The following is a 23482-nucleotide window of genomic DNA, read 5'->3' on the forward strand; positions in this document are numbered from 1 at the left end:
TGGCAAAGAAAACACTGTATCCGTGAAATTTTCTATAGCGGCCAGTTAACTCTAGGAAAATACTTAAAAAACTTACAGTGAAGTAGGAGAGATTATTATTGACAATGATTAAGCAGACAGATAATATCTAAGGCCACACCAAAACACTCCTTAGAAATTGGGTAGATTTCTGCATAATTTTAGCACTGGAAAAAACAAAGTCTGTTTGGCTATGAGGCATAAATAAGGTTCTATAGCTTCAAGTTTTACATGGCTTTAACAGCATGCAACTATTCCATCATTTCAGGACACCTGAAGGTCCACTTATTGTATTCAATACTGTCCGTATTAGGTGCAGGCATGTTTTAAATGTCAACAGCTGTGAAGACTGTATCATTTGAGGTTGTCATAAAAGCTATTAAAAGCTAAAGTTTCATCTACATTAAATCCACCACCAACTTCAAGCTTAAAATATGCTTAGAAAAACCTGAAGGGATATTGGTCAATTTTAATACAGCACAGAAATTTAAAGAATAAACCACTCAGTACATTTTTAAGTGACTTATTGGTAGTCCAAAGTGACCATTTTATACACAATTGGCAGTTTTATTTACACAATATTTTTCTGTATTTATGGATAATTTTGTGATGCTTCTTCAACATTACCAAGTCCATGATAATCAGCATACAAAATTTGTGTTTTTTTCCTGATAAGACTCACTCTGATATATTCACTTAATAATTTTTTGGATGAGCTGAACTGAAAGCAAGTCAAATACACAGGTGTTTGGGTTAATCTAATCTTAGCACATTTGCAAAACCTATTATTCTCCTAATTTATTAAAAATGAAGTAAAACTAATATGCGAGCATCAATTGGTAATATATTTTCAGAAACCCGAATACCATTTTATTTTAGAGGAGAAGAACTTGCAATAAGGCTTATGAGCATTCTTTTCAAAGAATACTAGTGCCCTATAGAACACAGAATTAAATTAAATTAAATCAAAACTATGTATCTCTCTCTCTCTCTATATATATATATATGTATATATATGTATATATATATACATATATATATATATATTTACAGGAAGGAAGGAAGAAAGGAAAAAAGAAGAAGGGAAGGAGGAAACAAGAAGGGGGGAGACTCATATTCTTGGTCTATGTAAGGAGGAAATTACTCAAAGCAATTTGCCTACTTACTTAGGCAAAGACTGGTTTTAAAGAAAATTAAATAAAATCATGTAGGAACTCAGATTTGAAAATATACATAAGAATTGAAAATAAGATATCGCATTTAGTTGGGATCACAACCAACTTTTGCTACGCTGGAGCCTGGAGGGACCTCACCAACGCCTGAGTGTAGCTCCAGGTAGTAAAAAGACCCAGAATGCTCTTGGTTACAGCTGGATTCTTCTAGTTGTCACCTGGTATTCCAGACACAAATGGCTACTGATGCAGCTACCTTTGCAGCATTTATTCAGTAACCTCTCTAGAAAATAGAGACATTCTCTCTGCACTCTGGGCTGAAACCCATGTAAATTTTTCCTAAATCCTCTCCACAAATCTCCTTTCGCATGCAAATCCATAAATCATCATAATACCGACAAAGAATTTAACCAACACATGAAACTAATACTCATTCTCTTGAAAGCCCTGTACAGGTAAAACTCCTCGAACTTCAGGCACCTTTTCAAGGCTCTCTTCAGAGCTTAAACTGCTGAATATCAACACAACCACCCAGTCTTCCAGGATACACAATTAATCACTCCAACGTGGGTCAGGTGGCTGGACGTGCAGGTCATTCCTACCTCATCCCCAGTCTAGATAAACACGCTGCTCTGGTGCATGGAACCTCATTTGCTCCTATCTCCCTTGCATCAATACAAAACAGAACAAAATAAAACAATATACAAAGCAGAAACAAGCAGTACTTACTGAAGATGGCAAACCTGGAGGAACTTTTCGAACTTTCTTTGTCTGCACCTCTGAAAGAAAATGAAGAGGCTGTGAGGTCCCCGAATGCCTATTTCCCTAACTAAAACAGATTAAACCACGAAGCCATTTAGATTAGACCAGATTTTCTTAAATCATTACCTTAGCAAAATGTCAGTACTGCTATCATATTTTATTCTGGCAGAAATCGAATTCTGCCTTTTTCATAAAAATCAAGATATTTAACTTTTTTTAAGCTTTGATTTTTTTTTTTAAGTTTCCTTATATGGGCAGCCAAGAGAAAACAAGAAATAAGCATACACCAAAATAGTTCTCTTGCTACTAGAAGTTGTTAACATACCCATCCAATGTACTACTGGGGAGGGGTGGTCACGAGCCTGACATTTGAGCAAAATTTTATGGTTTTGGGGGGTGGGGTGAGAATAGGGTGAGAAGGATGGCATCAAAAAAGAGAAGAAGAAAGAAAAAGACTACTACTAATCACTCAGGCATTCAAACAGAGGAATACCTTACCCAGGGCACTACTGTGAAGAGGCCTCCTTCGGGGGTTATTGCTAGAATACTGATAATACTGGGAACCAGGTTTGGTGGGCGACAGGGTTCCTGGGTTGCCCATATCCATGTCACCTCCAAGGAGACTCTGCTAAAAGGTTCAAAAGGGAAAACAAACATAGAAGGTTAGTTTTTCACATTCACCACCCCCCAACTGATTGTTAGTACTTAAACCACGGCAATAAAGAAAACAGCATCTGCCGAGCTGCAACAATTAAAACACAACCAAACAAAAAGAAAAAGAAAAGCAGTCTAAGAAGCTAGCACGAAGTTTGTGATTTTTCAAATTCTTTGCTTTTGAGAGGAAGGTAGAAGGTGATTCTCTTGAAACAGTACTTTCATCTTAAGACGACTCACATTTTGATTGTTTAAGAAGAGGGCGTTTGTGTAAGAGTCATGTTTTCTTCATCTACACTTAGGCTCATATCTGGGAACTATTCATGCCCTTCCTTCGCAAGAACTCCAGAAGAATCTGATTTTTCGGATGCACACAACTTCCCCCGACTGCTCACGTTGGGGGTGAGGGTAGGACGCTCCCCTCCACTGAGGACTCTGCATCGGCTCGGCATTATCCCCCACGGATTTACACAGCACCCACAGAAGAGAAAATGCCAGCAGAACCGGGAGCAAATTCAAATCTCACGCTAACTTCCAAAATCATAGAAATAGTAGGCATTCTAAGCGAACAGGAACAAATTAGAATGCCCTCTTGAGGACTACTGGAAGTTAAAATACATCCCCACAGATTAAACATTTACCTGAGCACTAGAAAACTTTCACAAATACCATTAACTTATCACAGTGTGATAAATGACTAAACTTTCAAAAATGATGACACACGAAAGATCATATAATAATATTACATTTTCTAAAAACTACATAAAAACTTACCCATAATATATAAATCGCCTGATTATACTCTGCATTGAACACATTGTTCTGTTAATTAGTCTGATATGCAAGAAAACAAGTGTAGATACTACCATTTATATTAAGAACAAATTTACTATTTAATAAAGAAATTTTAAAATTAAGTACTAAAAATCTAACTTTATCGTTACTTGTAATCAACTTTTACTGACTGAACTAATTACTGTCCTTGATAAAGTACAGAATGTGTTTTCCCTAATCTAAATTCTAATCACCATGTCACTCACAACAGACTTAGGGATGCTTCACTAACACACTATTCACATGCAAAATACTCTAAATAGGCCAATTATGACTCTGCCCCTGTTCCCTGGTTAACCCGCTGAGAACTGAAAAATTTCACAAGGCAGTCACCAACTAAAACAAAGAGTCCTTGTTTTAAATTAAGACAGTCTTTTTGATTCCTAAATAGCTCAACAAAGTGGCATGTCTTCTAGTGAAAGCAGTTGGTCAAATATGACCCATAAGCTGGAAAATCAAAAATTCAAACCTCCCCTTTCCAGTGCCATATAGCTAAATATCATAAAGAGAACCTCTCTGTTCCAGGGATTTTTTGTGAGTGCTGGATGAGTAATAAAGGACTAAACAGCTACTGATAAGTTTGCCTTCACTGTTTCCAGTTTAAGACTTTTCCAAGGGATACATAGTCAACATTACTTTCGAATAAAACTTTAAGGAGGAGATTTTAGTTTTGAAGCTCATTTTGAGCAAAAATTCATTGCGAGTATCTTCATATTTGCCACATAAATACCAGATAAAACCAGGTCATTTGCCAGATAAAAATATGACATCCGCATGCTCAATTACTGCCTCTTCCAAACTTAGGATATCAAAATGCTACCCAATGACAAACTAAAATACAGAGCTCTTTGTAATAGTTTTCTATAAACCAGGAATAACATCTATAACCAGCATAACATCAAATGATTTCTTTATCATTTTACAAGTGGCATTCAACAATTTTAGAATCTCAACCTGCAATTTCACTCTTGGTAAATCTTAGTAACAAAATCTACATTTAAAGCCCAAGTTTTCTTTGAAATTTCCATCGATAAAGCTGTGAATGATTTAAATCACAGCCTCCTCACAGTCTGGTAAATTTACAAATAAGCCTCCCTTTCATGAAAAGAGGAGCTTGAAGGGGACATTATTGATAACTTTGTATCTTAGGCAGACATTACTCCTCTGCCTTCATTTTCTTTTCCTAAAATAATACAAAATACTCAAACAAGGACTGAGCAGATAGGTTGAAATGCCTGCTTGTCTTCCTAATGAGCTTAACCAGTGCTTAATTCTTGTTGGTCCTGGTGGCAAAGGTTTCCACTCCCAAGAAACTAGATGCATTCAATAGGTCAACATAAAAACAAACAAGCTTGCTGTACTGTGTTTTAGCAGCATTCACAACAGAGCTGTGAAAAATATAAAATGATAACTAGAAGATCGCTAACTGGCTGTGGCTGACCTTACTGTTGTTAATGTAAAAGAAAATCATTTCACGGGCCAGTTGTAAATAAACTATGCCCCCAAACACTTGCATGCGCAGCCAGAACTATGGATAGTGACACAGAACTAAGACCAGATAGCACTTACATTTGGTGGCTCATGTTAATCCTTTTTTTTTTTTAAACAAAGCACATTCCTGTTTCTTTCTTTTTAGACCTGTTTGTTCCTTTTTCTTTTTCTCTCAGACAATAGAATCATTCTTCTAAAGCAACAAAAATAAGCATTTCCTCACACTTAAGGGGGCCGTAATCACCCCCCTAGGGAAAGTTAAGATAAAAATATTGTGTTCTTATTGTAGAGTATACTTGTAAAATGAACAATAACCATTTACTATTGTTTGGCCTTTACGTCACACATTTAACTCTCTTTAGCAATGAGAAAGATTAAAAAAAATTTTCCACTGGCTAAAAAACCTGAGTTTATGAACTTAGAAAGTTAATGGCGTTCAATTCAACAAGGTAAATTGAATATGGCACAAAGTGGATAGGCATTCATTTACACATGAATTCACCTGCATGGTATACATACACACACACACACACACACACACACACACACACACATATTAATGCTTAATTTAAAAGTTAAGTTTGAAAGCTAAAGTCTACTTTCAAAATGGGCAAATTCATCTTTGCCTTAAATAAGATTACAAAGGTTTCAGGTTTTTCACATTGTGCAAGTTCATGCTCTGCGGTTATGCTGGGTCCCAGTCGAGAGCTGCCCGAGTCTGCCAGGAAACACTGGAAGCAAGATGTGGCATCTCACTGAGCTAACCTGTAAATCTTAAACCCATAGTTTACCATTTTCTTTAACTGTCTGCAATGTGAGGAGACGAGCCCTTCCCCTTATTCAGTCCTTACTTTCTTCCAAAGACAAACAATTTTAAGACTTAAAATACTGTAACCAAATATTATATGTGTGTGTGTGTGTGTATGCTTCTATATATATATATACATGCAGCATATATATGTGTATATATGTGTGTGTATATATATACATATATATATGTGTGTGTGTGTGTTGACTTTGTGAACTGGGCTTAAATATTTTGGGGTCCACACCCCTACAACTGATTCTTCAGCAGTAAGCTATTCCCCACCAGAGCCACTCAAATGCCAAATGCAACATTCTGTGAGGGTCCTTTTTCCATTAAATTTTTGTTGTTTGTTTTATATCAGATCTGGGTCTCAGTCTAACACATTCTCAACACTGCCCCGATTCCCTTGGTGGTGGGGGGGGTGGAGGGAGCTTTTTAACATCCTTGATCAACCACTGAACTTTGCTTATGCAACCAAGAATGCAAACCATGAATTAAACTTGAGTAACAGAAAAGCAGCATATATCTCAAATTAGATTTATAACTGAATGGTAATCAAAAATAGAACTAACTGCTTCAAGCTTAAATTATCAACTTTTTTCTTGTTAAACTAAAATCATCTTGCTCTGAACTATTATTTCCTTTCAGTCAGCACTTTAAATGTAATGGGTGGGTGGTACATTTCTAAAAAGGAAGATTATATTTACCCTTAATTATAGATATGAGTGAGATCAGAGTACGATGAATGCTGCTTTTTGGCTTATAATTAATTCATCTAATAGGTGAATGACCTTGAATTTCAGAGTTGGAATTGGGTAGGGGGGGGAGAGAGAGAGAGAGAGAGAGAGAGAGAGAGAGAAGAAGAAGAAGAAGAAGAAGAAGAAGAAGAAGAAGAAGCAGCAGCAGCAGCAGCAGAAGCAGGAGAAAAAATAATCTCGGGGGAAAAGCAAATGTGCCCCTGGTTTCTTAGCGCTTTCTCTGATTTTGCGTCACTCCCATTACGTTGTGATCCGATATCAGACACAACATCTTGGGGGGATGTTGTAGAACAGAGAAAAGCAGTCTCAGATGAAACCAGATTAAGCTCCTTTTCTGAACTATTGCCAAATGCTTGTGAGTCTAATTCATGTTTGGGTATTCTAGTACTCACACAGCTGCAATTCCATTCTTTCATCACAAACCTAAGTGATGTATAGTGGCTTTGTATGGCGAACTGACTCTATAAAGCCAGGAATTTGGGAAGGCTTTACGTTAATATGGAAATAAAATTCTGAACCACTATAAAACTTATGAATGCTGGATATTTGTATGGGTACCTAATAGACTTTGCATTACTAAGTGCAAAATATACATTGAGCAAAATTACCAATTATATTTGTTTAAAACGCATTAAAAAAAATCGCAAAGGAGGTCATTTCTCCATAGTGAATTCTGCACAGGATCGGATTTTCAAAGACACTGCTGAATAAGATTCCTAACAGCCATGGGGAAGTTTTTGCAAATCCCTGTCGAATAGCTGCTGCTGAATTTGCCATTTTGACCACAGAAGGGCCATTGCTGACTTACTCTAGTAGCAGGAGGGGGCGATAATTTTGCTGCTGTTGGCACTTACTCCGCAACCCAGAATATATCTCACAGCGAAGGGCAATGAAGAACACAGTATTTCCACCTGTGTCCACCTCTGAACTTCAAAGCTCAAAACTGAAGGTCAGTCTTTGGACAGTCTCTATTCCCGAGAGCGGAAGGTCCGGGAATGCACCTTCAGAGTTTATTTTGAGTTCAGTCTTATGCTTGGTTTCAGCAAAATAGAACTCTGGAAAGTTAGAAGGATAAGATGGCAAGGATAACTTGCACAATCAGGGACTTAACAGATTGTCATCGTGCTGTGGAGAAATGTAAATTATTGAAATTATCATTTAGCAAAGATTTTTCTTTTAGGGACTTCTGGTCAATGCTTTTTATTCTTACTCTGAACGTGCAAGGCCCATTGTAACAAGTCAGAGGCAGAATCCAAACCTCTCGAGGCGCCTGCGTGGCTCAGTGGGTTAAGTGGCCAACTCCTGATTTCGGTTCAGGTCATTATCTCTTGATTTCAGCTCAGGTCAGGATCTCACGGTCGTGAGATCGAGCCCGGTGTCAGGCTCCATGCTGACAGTACGAGTCTGCTTGGGATTCTCTCCCACAACCTCTCTCTCTCTCTCTCTCTCTGCCCCTCTCCTGCTCTTTCTCTCTCTCTCTCTCTCTCAAAATAAATAAACTTAAAAACAAACAAACAAACAAACAAAAAAACCTCTTAAGGAAAGAGGGAGGGCCCTGAGGTCAAACAGATGGGAATGCACCCTAGCTCAGAAGCATAAAAGCATCGTGACTAGGGGTTAGTTACACAACCGCTCTAAATCCTATTTTCCTCCTCTGTAAAAAGGGAATAATGAAAGCTCTAATATAGAGTTATCAGGAGCAGATGAAACAACATATGTAAAATGTCCTTTAGAGAGATGGACTCCGACACAGTTACCGTCCTATGTCCCTCCAATTCATGGTCTTATATTACAACCCACTGATGACTGTTTAAATGATTCCTCAAAAGTTGTGCATGATTGATTGGCAGTGAGGTCTTCTACTCTCAGAAAATATACACTGAGATAATAATTTAGAGAAATCATCATTAAAAAAATGAAAAAAAGTCAAATATTGGGGTCCACATAAACAGTGATGACAGCCTCATGGCCTAGAACTACACTGGCAACAAGAAATGGCTAGTTTTGACCCATATTGAATAAAGAAACTGGCCAACAATCAATCTTGATAATTTCAGCTTAAGTGGCCATTTTCCTGGAACTGCCACAAGGATTACTTCAATGGCTCATTTAATTTTGCTTTCGCAAGCGTGAGCAAACTGCTACTGTTAATTCAACTATACGTGAGACCAAAACTAGTCGTACTAAATATTGCACAACTAGATACGCAAAAATAAAAAACGTATTTGATAAAATTTTATCACTGTGATGCTAAATAAATTCAAATTCTTACTACTGCAATAGCCACTGATAAATACCTTAAACAGGTTCAACTTTGTTTTTCTGTTTGCAAGGCCAACTACAGGCATTTAATGAATATTATATGATATTTATCAGGAATAATTTTTCAAAAATTTGTACTGCCCCATGACATCACAAAAAATAAATGAATGAGGAATATGCATAATCCCCAAATTCAATTGACCTTGAACAAAGTTATTTATTTTCATAGTGATTATATTTCACCAAACATTAAAAATTCAAGTATATTGTCTTTTCCTATAAAGAAACACAACACCTTATATTTAAATGTTATAATGTGATGCAAAGGTTGCCATAGTAACCATTACTTAATGTATAGCAGAGTAATAGTCAAGTAAAAAACTCATGCATTTTGGAATGGAAATTACAACTGCCCAAGGGTTGGTGAGATTTATGCATTCACCTATTTGACCACCTCTCGAATTAAAAAAAATACATTATTTATTGTATACAATAAAGTGAGGAGGTCTTGCAGTGGTTTCTGAAAATCCATTCTAGAATCCCGAGTCATCTATTACAGATTAAAAGGAGGATTTTTTTTGTTAGTGAGAAGGTAGAAATTTAGCAAAAGAAAACAGGAAAGCAATCAGTAACCTACAATAAAAATGGATTTGAAGAAATCTTATATAAACAATATAAAATTCAAGATAACTGCCTTCTTTTCAGTTTATGCTCCTTCTCAGTTCAGGAAGTTTATTTAATATATAATTTGATAAGTGTGCTATAATCACTACTTGCCTTAAAATGTTTCTCTTTAGCAATTTTGTTCCAAAGTAAAAATAGAACAATTTGAATAAGACCTGTTAACATACCAGGGAATTAGCATCACTTCTCCTATAAATATAAACATGTGGCTATAATAAATGTGCTGAAAAGTATATTTGGCCAGGTTGCTATTTTAGTAAAATAAAAAATATCAAAATGTCACATGCCAGTCTTCTTCATATTGGATGGGGAAGGTTCCATTTCAAGGTTGTTGTAAATGACATCCTCTCTAGTAAGGATTTATAAAAACATTTTTATGTTGAGACTGTCCTCATGGAGGACAGGATCTAGGGTCTCATTCATCTGCTTACCCAGCACCTCACATAGTTCTCAGTCTAATGGCCAACGTAAAAGATTTACTAAAATGAAGTATCCTGATAACGAGCTGAACTTGTAAATAAGGAGACAAGCCTAGCACATGACATGAGGAGACTGAGGTTACCTGGAGAAGCCGTGAATGCATAATGGAATCTTCAAATCATTGTGCAATTCTTTAAGTTCTGACTATCCTTGCAAAGCTGTCCATGGCCCCATCCTTCCCGTGGGTCTGCTTTTGATGTGCATTAACAGTTTACTCCCAAAGTGCTCTCTTGAATACATGGCTTATCAAGAATATGTGGCCACAAAGGCCAAACAAATTTATACGCGAGTTAAAAGGGAGAATGGCTTCTTCAGTGTTAACTCCCTACTGTGCCTAGCATAGAGACCTGCCATGGCAAACGCTCACTAAATATTGAACGCAGAACTACTGCTATTAATCAAATCAAGGACTTAAACGACTATGCTGCGTTTTTTTTTTAACCTTTTTTCTAGCACAGATGTATTCCATTAGTCATTTCAATTACTGTTACTGCTGATAATAATAGTAGCAATAGTAGTGATAGCAGAGGAGGAGAAGGGGGGGGGGGATATGAAATAAGAGTAGTGATAGGGTAATAGGAGTAAGTAGTAGCTATTACACCTGAGTGTCTGGTAAGAGCCAAGCACGGCTGCAGATCCTTTCCATGCTAATAAGGCAGAAGATACGACCCCCATTGTGCACACGGGGACATTCAGAGTGGGAACACGGCCTGACCAAGGATAGACATGTGGCTGGCAAGCAATACAACCAGGATGAGAATTCGGTCATGTTTGCCTTCAAAGCCTGTGCTTGTCCTCAACTCCACACACTTCCTCCCTCCATTGTGTGCACTTGGTTTTTCTTGCCCTCACTCCGACCATTAGGAGGAGTCAACCTGCTTCTCTTCAGTTCATTTTTAACACCAAAAGTTCATCTCTCAAATTTCCTCCAGAGGAGCCTCTAACTCAGTAGGGGAGGACAGACTTGGGTGTGAGTACCACTTTCCCCTGGATAACCCTGGACAATCTGCCTAACCTCTATAGCCTTGAGGTTCTTCGTCTGGGAGGAATAGTATTATTATACCTACCCATTGCAAGAATTACCCTAGATAATATAAAGTGCTCAGCAAAGTTTCTATCACTTGCTCAGCCTTTGTTAGTTGAGAAGGAGCACTGTCATATACGTTGTATATATAAAATATCGTACTATAAATTGATACAATATATATTATGTAACATCATTATGTAAGTCAGAATGTAACATGATAGATTATTGGCTGTAAGTAATACACATGTGTATTACACCTATTTTTAACAGGCCAAGAACGAGGACCTGTCAGGCTATAAACAAGTCCTCTTGAACAATGGAAATGTCACTTCTCGAGTCTGAAATTTCCACTGCCCTTGCTTCTGCTCTACCCAGCCCCTTGGCATTCATTTCTTTAAAAAAAAATTATATTAGTCTTTATTTTGTTAAGTTTTTATTTTCATTCCAGTTAGTTAACATGTAGTGTAATACTAGTTTGAGGTGTACAACAGAGTAATTCGACCTGCTCATACATCACCCTGTGCTCATCACAAGTGCACTCCTTAATCCCCATCACCTATTTAATCTTGCCATTCATTTCAGACCTCGATTTCCACAATGCAGTCAATTGTCTCTTCCAGTGAAGTTCAAATTCCTTTTTTTTTTTCTATTTCATTGCTATTTCTTTTTCCACTCAGTCTTCTTGCATTTCAACCCACTTTCTTCTAGACTTTTCCTTCCACTTCATCTGAAAACATTCATCTGCTGTAACATTTCTCATCTTGTATGGCAAGTGTTCATGCATCCGATTTCTCCTTGCTAGTCTGGGCGTTCCTCAAGGGCAGAAAGTGAGCCTCAATCATCTCTGTATTCCTGGCATCTAGCACAGTAGGCCAGGTCCATAGTATATTTTCAATAAATGCCAACTGGATTAATTAATTCATAAATTGATTGCTAACGATATCTGCATGATTATAGTGGTTACTGTCATGAAGATAAGGTCCCCATCTCTATCCCAGCAGACATAAAACTCCTACACCTCTATATTCAGTCTTGCCCTTAGCTCTCCTCCTGTGCCTCTGAAGTGGTTTTGAAAAACGCCACCTCTTGAATGCTTCATAAAAAAAACAAAACCTAAAATTTAATTCGTAATATGTGAAAGACTAAACACATCTTTTCCACAAGACTCTGCTGCTTCCTAATTATTCTCGTGGCCCTTTAAAATATATTAGAAGAGTCAGAATTTGTACAGTCTGTGAAGAAATTAGTTGTACGTTCATCTAAATGCACACAAAATGGTTGACATTTGGTTGAAAAATGGTGGGACTGCTCCGGATATGTTTTCAAATGTTTTACCGCTCATCCAGCTTGGGTACTGCAGACACTACCTGGGGGGGGGGGGGGGGGGGGGGAACAGATTCAGTGGTATCACACACCTCCAGTAGAAAAGACACTGCAGGAGAGAGAGGATCGAAGACGCAGCGAGGAAAAGAGGGATGGCTTGTGGAGAGTTTTGAAGAAGACAGTTACCCTGGGGAGCATGGCATATAAAACAGGCTGGCAGAACTTGAAATGGCTGGCTGAAATTACTCTCCTTAGCAGATAGTGGGGAAGTCTTGACATGATATTTAGCCCTGGGATTCTGATTTCTTAACTGTGGATAATAGGTTGGGTCAGACAGCATCAAGAGATAGTAGGTGCTCAATGCAGTTGAGTGGAAATGGCCACAGTAGACTGGAGCTAGAAATAACATAATCAAGGCAACAACTTCAACACTGAGCTTCCACAGGATAAAAATTGGGGGCATTTATCTTCACAGGAAGTGATATGACCTAAACTTTCTCAGACTATTCCTGCACCAATTTGTCTCAACTCTTCTAATTCAGTGAACTCTTCCAGAATGCCACCACTAAATACCAAGAACACTGTTCTAAGATAAAGGTCATTAAATATTTTCTTAAAGGACCAGACAGAAAACATTTCAGTCTTTGCTAGCCATATGGTCTCTGTTTCAACTACTCAACTCTGCTGTTCTAGCACTAAATCAGCCATGCATAATATGTAAATGAACAGGTGAGGCTGTGTTCCAATAAAACTTTATTTATAAGGATGGCTGTGGGCCAGATTTGGCTCCAGGCCATAGCTTGCTGACCCATTTTCTAAGATGAAGGTATAGTGTTTTTTAGGACATATCTCCAAAGTTCAATTATTTTGCCACGGTGAAAATGCCATGAAGTTTTATAGATGCTCTCTTCACCCTTTACTCTCCCCATCACCCCATGCCCACCAAGAATGCTCATAGACTGCTATCAGAATTTAGGCTTTTTAAGCCCTGAGCTGCCCCTGTTCTCTCAGCAGAAAACCTGTCAGAGCTTACAAACACTCCCCTCCCCTCCCAATACCCCCTCACAGCCAATTTAGCTCCAGTCTACAATTCAGGCTTCTCTTTCCTCTTGCACACATTTGGCACTTACTGTGCACTGAGCACTTACTGTGAACCAGTCACTGTTCTAGGCACTGGGGACACAGAACCTCCTCAGCCACATCCTCCCCTCAGCTTGGCTTACGTACAATGAGAGTCACATGGTATGAAGCCTCCTCCCACTGCCTTCTCTCCCATCACCTCCAGCCACTGTCAGCTTCAGAGCTCCAGCCTCGACCTGCACAGTGACCTGCCGCCTCTTTTGAAACTCCATTCAAAACTCACTTACTCGATAGAATCTTCTGCAGCAAACTAACCAGTCTTCAACCTTTCAGTTTACTCAATATTCACACGCATGTTTTATAAGCAGCCTTCAATCTTTACGGGCAAGACGATATTCTAACAATAAGCAATCAACTGGCTTTACAGAGCTAGGAAAGGATTATGATTTTTAACTTTCCTAATAGTAACTGTAGAGCATTTATATCCATCTGTACTCTTATTTTCTCTCTGAGGATGTAGGACAGGCATATATTTTATTATGTTTTCTCAAATTCTTCATTATAAATATATTTAGATATTCAGCATATGACACTGACTCTCTGAACTAGTTCACAAGGCAGTTTAACAAAAATCATGAAAGGATTCAGATTCAGCAGCACAAACACTTCCAAAACACCAAAATACTCTCATATATCAATTTTAAAAGGAATTGGTTACTTTAATCTTTTCACACAAATATTTTGCAGAAAAGTACTTGCATAAAATTAATCTGGTGATTCAAAATTAAATTAGATTTCGAATGCAAATCCAAACAAAATGCCAAATAGAAAAAAAATGGGTGGGGACAGGGAGAACATGGAATCTTGAAATGATTCTAAATTTTATCTGGAAAACTAAATGCATGATAATTATAGCTAAGAAAATTTTTACAAAGAAATGAATTGAGAAAACCTACTACATATACATACACACATACATACACATACATACACATACACATACACATACACATACACATACATATACATATACATATTTTAAGCAAAGTAAATTAAGACAATTTAGTACTGTTGCCAGAAGGGACAGACACAGCAATGGAAGTACGTATAGATAGATTTATGATTAAGCTGTCATTTAAAAATCAATGAGGAAACAAGAAATTGTTCAATAAATAGTACCAGAAGTTTGTTCAGCATTTGAAAAAAAAAAAAAAAATGTAAGCAAGTCTTTGCTTCCCACTTTATATCAAAATGTAATTAAATGGTTAAAACATAAAGGCAAGAAAATACATATAAGCAGATTTTTTAAAATTTTAAAATAGAGGAGGGCTTTGTCTATGACATTAGATGTAGAAAAATTAAAGAAACATTAAAACCTATGACTACATAATTATTTTTTAAAACATTATGCATGCAGAAAAAAAGTTTAGAAAATCCTTGCAATAAATAATTCAAAGGAAAGATAAATACCCTCAATAAATAAAAAGCTCCTTCAGTTGCAATAAAAAATCATGAACTATTCTTTTATAGAAAGAATAAATTTGAAATTTGGCAATAAATACATGAAAAGACATTTGGCAAGTGACAATAAGACAAATTTTCAGCTGTCAGAGAGGAAGTTCACTTTCATATATAGCTAATAAGAATGTAAACTGGTAAAAACTCTCCGGAAGGAAATTTAAAATGGGTGGCTCAGTCAGTGAAGTGTCCAATTCTTGATTTTGGCTCAGATCATGAACTCACAGTTTGTGAGATCAAGCCCCATGTGGGGCTCTGTGCTGACAGTGCGTGGAGCCTATTTGGAATTCTTTCTGTCTCCGTTCTTCCCCCACTCACGCACAAACTCTCTCCCTCTCTCAAAATGAATAAATAAACTTAAAAAAAATGTACAGCAAAATTTTAAAAGCACATGACTTTGAATTTTCAATTCTAGAATTTTAACCGAAGAATAAACTTGGACAAGTATATAAAAATCTATGTGCAAAGACGTACATGGCAACTTTGTGTTTATGAAAATTTGCAATATCCTAGCGGAATTTTTGTTAAATAAATGAGTAAGTATGAAATGATGTGATAAATTCACATTTAAAGAAAAAAACATGTTTTAAAAATGTAGCACCTATAGTGTATGATCAATTATTCCAAAAAGTATCCAAAGATTTAACAATTTTCTAACAATTCCTCCACACCTGCTTAGTCAAATCATGATGTTTTATGAGAATATCTCTTATTTTGGCAAATTCCATTGCTTACATTTTTAATAAGTAATACTCTTTTTTTTTTTAAATAAGTAACAATCTTGAATAGCTTCATGGAGTAGAGTTCTGCAAGATAATTTTACATAGCAGGAAATGAAGAATGGAGATTATCTTCATTTCAGAAATATTTCCTGAACTTTGTTTATAACAAGATAAAGAATAATCTGATTCTATTTGTGCATGCACAGCCCAGGTGAAAGCTGCCACAGGGATTTATCAGATATTTGAGAGCTTTCTATAGAAACATACTAAAAAGAAACCTTTCGATGGCAAAGTAAAAAGGACAAGACCGCTTGGCCAATTTTTTTAAATGTGAAAGGTAATGTGATTTTTCTTTTTTAGTTTCCACGTGTCAATTGTGTCATTATTCATAGCTTACTAATTCTCATCGCGAAAATATATAGAAGACAGCTGCACTTAGCAAATATGTAGACTCTCCCACTGTTGTAGGCTCCTTACTGCATTTACCTAAATAATTTCCTACCCAAATGCTGTATGAAGTGCACTGCTGTGGAGTCAGAACAACTCAGCACTGTAATGATCCATTCCACAAAGCCCAGCGCCCGGCCGAGCACAGTGATAATGCTGCTTTTCTCATGCACCAAACACCAGCGACTGCCCTCCACACCACAGCAGACCTTTCACTGAGAGCCCATCAGTCTTTCAACTACACCGGCTTTGAGACACAGACAGGTGAAAGGTCTAAGCGTTTTTAGATGTGAGGTACTATTTTCCAAAATTATGAAAAAAAAAACTGTTTTAGCTGGGTACACAAGCCTTGTTTCAGATTGCCAAATCTTATGTAAACTGAAAGAAGCAAATCATATATGATGGGTTTAAAATCCTTTAACAATGATACTTGCTTTATTTGTTATCTGGCTTTTGTTCCTCCGGCAAGTATGGACATTTATTTATTTTCTGTCTGTGGACAGGTCTACAGCCCCCTGCCCTCAATTCTGATTTCCCAAAAGCTCTGCCCACTTCCTACAGTTTTGTGACAAACTTAACCTGAACTGATATGAGAACAGTTATAATCTTGTTTTTATCCTACTGGGTGTGACTACTCATGAGCTTGCTACAGAATGGTCACCTGCCTCCTTACCAAATACTGCGTCCAGTACAAAGTACATGTTACACAGTACATGATGGGGGCTACACAGTACACGTTGCATGCACCACAGTAACTTCCTAAAATGCAAAGGATTTCTGAATTCTGGAACATGTATGGCTCTGAGGGATCTGATTAAGGAATTATGACCTGTAAATGCTTAAGGCATGGTTTGAAAGAAAATTTCCTAGAGCAGTCATCTTTTAATTACTTCTGGGGACACTGTCAGTCAACACCTAACCCATTTAAAGTCAAATTGGCTTTCAATTCCCTTAGAATACTCACACTTAGGCTGCTCAAGTTCAGCACATATCTTGAATATGCCCGGTTTATTCGTACCTAGTAGGTCTCCTAGTAGATCACAGAGAGACAGTGGAGACCTTTGCTTGTTGTTTGCCATTGGGCAGTTTTTTTCTCCTGGAGAACATTCTCATATTCCGAACTACTAATCCTTTCTATGAACATTTTTGGTTGTTTTCATTTGCACACTATATAACTGGCTGCTTAATTTTCACTACTATTTGAAGGAAGTTTTATGTGCCCAAAATAATAGTTCAACTCTTCAGGTTTCACTCATGGAATAGAGACGAAGATCCACTTCCTGCAGGAGATACTGTGACCTTTGCTCTGAAGTAGCTGCTGCACACTCAAAGCCAAGTTTCTCTAAAGCTTTTCAGCACACAGCTCTAAAACTGTCAGGGCAACCTGGGATGGAACAGCAGTGTGTGTGTGTGTGTGTGTGTGTGTGTGTGTGTGTGTGTGTAGAATCGTGTACATTTACGTATGTACATATTTATGTTTATTTACTTATTTGTATAGTGTCCCCATTCAAACACCTACAAACCCATCTGCCATCCTCCGTCCTTTTGCCAACATAGACAACAGCTCTTGCAACTTCTATTCCTTCGCCCGAAATGCTAACAGTGGCTAAAGCAGTTTTCAGAAAATTATGACATATCGAGAACTTTTCATAGTTCAGTTAAATTTCAGGTTCCCATTGTTTTGTGGCACCTTCACCAATGCACCTAGGCGTACAAAGTATGTCTTTGGACAACATGTACAACTCACAAAGTTATTCCTTCGATAAATAATCATGATCATGTTCCAGGAACTGTTCTAAGCACTGGGGATAAGTCACTGCACAACAACATAGAAAGCTTCATCTATGGATGTGTAAGAAAACATAAACAAATAAACAAATTAGTAGGGTAGGCCAGAAACACTCAGTTCATCTAGTGAACTGATATTTGTAAGGCAACCTGTATGTTCAGCCAGAAGAAAGAATATAAAATACAATGGGAAGCTGTAAAAATATGCCAAATGAATGAATTACAGATTATTATAGTCCAAATGAGATTTAATAAGGAGAAGAAACTTCATCAAATTAATTTTTCTTGAGTATTTTGTAACATCCAATGAAATAATCATCAATAGTACTTAAACCAATAAGTGACAGATGATGGGCAAATTCATGATAGGAGGAGCAGGCTGATGGAGCATGAACTCACTCATCAATCTAAGTATCATGAAAAGAGAATGATCAGATATTATCTGTCTCTTGATATGAAGCAAAATGATGTATACAAGATAATCCATGAAAAAAAAAATGGAACCCACATCTTAAAAAACCTTTCAATCCAACTATCAGTTTACAGGAAATACAGAGAATAGAATAACATGTTGAATGACACCACAAGGAAGCAATTAGCCAAATCCAGATTTTAGGATATTATACAGGAAAAATGATCCAGGTACAATATTAAAAAGGGGAGGGATGGAGAAAGTTATAGATTTTTAAAAGACTTAAGAGACATGATAATCAAACACAACATGTTTGGTTTGTTTGGATTCTGATTCAAACGTGCCAACTGTAAAAAGACATTTGCAAGGCAACTGGGGAAAATCTCAGTATGCTAGTAAAGTATTATTGATAGTTTTGCTAGCTGTAATACTGGCCTTGTGGCTATGAAAGCAAAGGAGGGGGCCTATATGTGAGAGATTCTCCTGAAATATTTATAGGTGAAATAATATGCTATCTGGGATTTGCTTTAAAATATTTCAGAAACATAAAGTAAAAGGGATGCTATATTAAAAATATAGGAAAATGATGACATCTGTTGAAACTGGATGATGGATACATGGCAGAGCATTTTGAAATTTCCTCTATTTTTTGTGTGTATTTGAAAATTTCCATAATAAAACAGTTCCAAAAGTTTAACATGTCAATAAAACAAATTCTACATATTTTTAAACTTAAGGGAACAGACTCAGAGCACCTTCTGAACACCGGCAGTGGGGTAAAAAAGTGGGGTAAAAAATCCTCTAAGATTTATACTCAATCCCTGACTCAGAGTCACAGAATTTTTAAAACTGGCACAGAGTCAAAGCCTTTGGAGACACTAGAGTAAAGGTCAAGCAGATGGTCAGAGAATGAACTAGAAGTCCCACCTGATCTGAGGACCTGTTCATAAATTTGTCCCTCTGCCCCTGTGCCACGATGCTCCGTTCCTTATGCAAGTCGGAGGCGGGTGATGGAGCTCCATGAACATTCAGGCAGCATGCCACAGCCGTCACAAAGAAATGCACATTCCCAGCAAACACACCACACAACCAACTTCATAAACTCTCCCTATGAATCCATATTGCCCTCACACCTGCTCAACATGAAATTTAAAAAATCTAAATACTCGAATTTTGGCATTAAGGTAAAAGGAAAAGTATGGGGGAGGCAATACCAGCAGCTGGATATTTTTAGCCAACATAAATAAAAATGTATTTATTAAGTGTTCATAAAAGTCAAAATTCAGACATTCACTAAACAGGGTTACTCGGCTACAGCTCAAACACCAACCTGTCGTTCTCCAAGTGAAAAGAGCTATGCATTTGTAGCTTTCAGAAGATCAGAGTGTTTCTTTTTCTTTTTTAAATGCATCCTGCAACGGATCAAAGGGAAGCTATTGCTTCCCACATTGAACTCAGGTCCCATCCTGGTCATCCTGTGACCTGAGAACAGGGTTTCAGGGGTGGGGTGCTCCATCACTCAAGGAGCAGCTCACCCAGATCGAGCACATCGTCACCCGCAATCCCAACTTCAAGTTGTAGGAGGAGAATTTAATCAACTGAGCAGAAATGCAAAGAGTCTCAGTTGACAACTTAGGAAGGTTCTAATTCAGAGTAGGCCACTCACCATGCAGATCTTTTTCCCACAGGTTTTAGTACACTCTGAATGTGCAAGCAGTGCAAATGACAACTGTCCAGCAAACCTCAGAGCTCAGAGATCTAATTACATGTACAGTGTATGAAGAAAGGGATAAAATAGTGTGGCTAGATAAGAATAAAATATAACAATTTGCCGGACAAGAAGATCAATTAGACAGCTGTGAATCAAGCAAAGGGAATATTAATTAAGGGCCAGTTACTAGGTAGGGAAATAATGAACACAGAACAGAGAGGGAAGAGAAGGAATGGAAGTTATGTAAGGGCTACATTGCAAAATGTATTTTCTTTTACAAATAACTTGAGAATGTTTTGTAATATGCTCTATGCTTGTTTGGGAATGTTTCCTTTCTTCTTATCATCTTTACACTGAATTGAAATATTTTAAGTGACATTAACCTGTCCTGATTCAAACCTGAATGGGTAATGAGAGTCCAACTGAATGAGCCGCATAGAAAGGCAGTGTCCAGTCTTACTCATATATGGTGTAACCAGCTATTTTGGTATTACTTCTGAGGTTTCGTCTTTACCCTCCATTTTGACTGCTTCATGCTTCTTGATACCTCTTCCAAGGGGCAGAAAGTTATGTTTCCCTCATGAGTTTTGGATACTCTGTGTTGGTAGGAATAAGATGTTCAGAGGGCAAGAAAGAGTCTGAAAACAAAGGTCAAAATGATCTGGATAGAGCAGCCAACGAACCATGAAGGGTCTTGCCTTCAAGGTGAGGAAGAGGGACCAGGGTCCAGGCTTCTTAGATAAGCTACAGCACGTGCCCTAACTGCAGCCTCTTCATCTGTGGAATGGAGAAAACTGGCCCAGTTCATGGAGTTGCTTGGAGGAGTAAAGAAATGATACCCTTGGAGCATCTGTCATACCTAGTCCTCGAGACCATACATTAGTGTAAAAGGAGTGCCACGGTGACAGTCAAGAAGAAAACTCCTTTTTCACTCATTCTGGTTAAATGCCAGAGGCCAGGAACCATCCCAGATGGTGGGAACAGAGCAGTCAATCTACACCTACATTTACAATATGAATTTTAATGAATGGCAATACTTTAGTTGGGAAGTCTCTCTTCAATTATCAGTCTGATACAGAGATGCCTTTCCTCAAGTTCCCCTGTACCTAGCGTGTGTCTCAAGTATGCATGATGCAGATAATCACCTGACGCTGAAATTATGGCTTCAAGTCTATGTTGTGACCCACGTGCCTCCACCTTCAACTGGAAGGTCCTAGAAGTTGAGGTCTTTGTGCTGTTGGCACATAGCACTACTTATATATAGCAGATAGTCAGTATATGTTTAACAACTGGGTTTAACAATGGACACATGAATGAAAGAATAAATGAATAAAAAATAAATGAGTAACTTCTCAGTTTTCTGATTCACAAAATGATGATAATATCAGTATCCCCTTCTTTACTGTATTTAAAAGCATTTAGAATGCATACAATTCTATGCAGGCATATTTTTGTTCAGAGCAGCACAATATCCAAGAGGTGGAAGCAGCTGGAGCGCCCCTCGATGGCTGAACAGATAAATGAAATGTGACATGTACATACAATGGAATATTTTTCAGCTTTAAAAATGAGCAAAATTCTGACACCTGCTACTACATGGATGAACCCTGAGGACATTACACTAAGTGAGAGAAGACAAATATGGTATAGGTCTACTTATGTGAGGTACCTATGTTACTCAAATTCATACAAATTGTATGGTGGTTGCCAGGGCCTGGAGAATGGAGGAGAATGAAGATGTGTTGTCCAATGGGTGCAGAGTTTCAGTTTTGCAAGATGAAAAAGTTACAGGGACTGGTTGACCAACAAGGTAAGTATACGTAACAGTACTATGTAACTATGTACAATTAGAAATGGCTCAGATGGTAAATTTTACCTTAAGTGTTTTTTATCACAATAATTTTTTTAAGTTCTATGTAGGGACTGGCTTGTGATGATGAACACACGCTTCTACTCTCTCTCCAACCCCACACCTCATAAATCATCGTATGTTTGTACGTGTGTGTGTGTAAATATGCGTAGATTTAGAAGAGATATGTCTATCGATAAGTGCTGAAAAATAAGAAAGTGTGCCTTCAATGGACTATAGTGTTTGAATTGTTCTTGAAAGATAAAAGTAGATGGATTGGTTATGTAATGGGAAAAAAAAGAATGAATCATCAGCAAAGCTAGAAGACTGCAAGGAAAAAGAGCTAAGTCCAGGGTGCTCCGAACCGGGGGTCAGTACATAAATGGAGCTAGAGGGGTTCTGATACAATAATCAGTGAGTGAGTGAAGTGCTGTACTTAGTGTGGCTACACACGTCAGGGCAAAAATGAGATGGAAAAAAGGAACATGTGAGTTTAGAACACGTATCTAAATTTCATATCTAGCCAAGTTGCACTAAAAAAGCTGGTCAAAGTAAAGACAATATAGAAAATGTAACAATTCTGAAAAATTTATACCCTCCAACTTCTCAAAGAATTGCATATAAGATGTGTAACCACACAATGACAAAAAAAGCAAAAAAAGAAATGTAATGGTCCACAAGAAAAAGTAAGTTGTGGCAAAGAAACCCTAGAGTAGAGTCTTTGTGATTATTGATACAATAAAAAAAGAAAAATCTAGTAGAAGTCTATTGATCTCAACATGTTAGGTAAAAGAGATGAGTGAAAGGAGAAATGGGGGAATTAAGAAAGTGCTAAGATTCAAAAAAAAAAAAAAGGAGGGCACCTGGACAGTTCAGTTGGTTGAGTGTCTGACTCTTGATTTCGGCTCAGGTCATGATCTCAGGGTTGGGGGACTGAGCCCTGTGTCAGTCTCCAAGGTGAGTGTGGAGCTTGTTTGATATTCTCTCTCTCTCTCTCTCTCTCTCTCTCTCTCTCCCTCCCTCCCTCCCTCCCTCATCCCCCTTCCCCCACTCACTCTGTCAAAAATAAAAAAAAATAAATAGAAATTTTAAAAAAGATTGATTCTTGTTCAGGAAATATATACATACTAACCAATTCTAGACTTTATTAGAAAAACATAATTTTAAATATGTGCATTAAAAATGAAAGAGTAGGGGTGGGGCACCTGGGTGGCTCAGTCGTTTAAGTGTCCGATTTCAGCTCAGGCCATAATCTCCCGATTTGTGAGTTCGAGCCCTGCATCAGGCTCAGAGCCTGGAGCCTGTTTCAGATTCTGTGTCTCCATCTCTCTCTGTCCCTCTCCCACTCACACTCTGTCTCTCGCTCTCTCTCAAAAATAAGTAAACATTAAAAAAAATTTAAATGAAAGAGTAATTTCAAAAAAGAGCAACTTTTAGAAGGAAAAATATAATGTATAATTCTCATAACATTAGAAGGAAAAAGGAGCAAAGAAATAAAACAAAAGCAATGTGATGAAGCCAAGAAAAGAAAGGAATTAAGCAAGAAAACTTGGAAAATATAAAAATGAACATGGCAAGAAAAAGAACATGGCAAGGTATTTTAATGACTATATATGTAACCTTATATTGTGGTGTTTATTTTGATATTCTATTTCTTAATTAAATTACAATTATAGGCTCTC

General features: G+C 37.4%; 1 protein-coding gene across 25 annotated transcripts in view; it reads right to left on the reverse strand.

Moving 5' to 3' along the window:
• The window catches only part of TCF4 (transcription factor 4), a 353798-nt gene that overhangs the window by 123708 nt on the left and 206608 nt on the right, over positions 1-23482 (reverse strand). For 20 of the 25 annotated variants that reach the window (XM_060613923.3, XM_060613912.3, XM_060613922.3 and 17 more), the window contains 2 exons: positions 2451-2580; positions 1920-1969 (listed from right to left, as the gene is read on the reverse strand). In XM_060613923.3, coding sequence (XP_060469906.1) covers positions 1920-1969; positions 2451-2580 — 180 coding nt within the window. The remainder of the gene's footprint in view (positions 1-1919; positions 1970-2450; positions 2581-23482) is intronic. The other 5 variants (XM_060613935.3, XM_078435218.2, XM_078435215.2 and 2 more) reach the window with 1 other exon arrangement.

Source organism: Panthera onca, chromosome D3 (genome assembly GCF_046562875.1).
Source record: "Panthera onca isolate mPanOnc1 chromosome D3, mPanOnc1 haplotype 2, whole genome shotgun sequence".
NCBI classification, from domain to species: Eukaryota; Metazoa; Chordata; class Mammalia; order Carnivora; family Felidae; genus Panthera; species Panthera onca.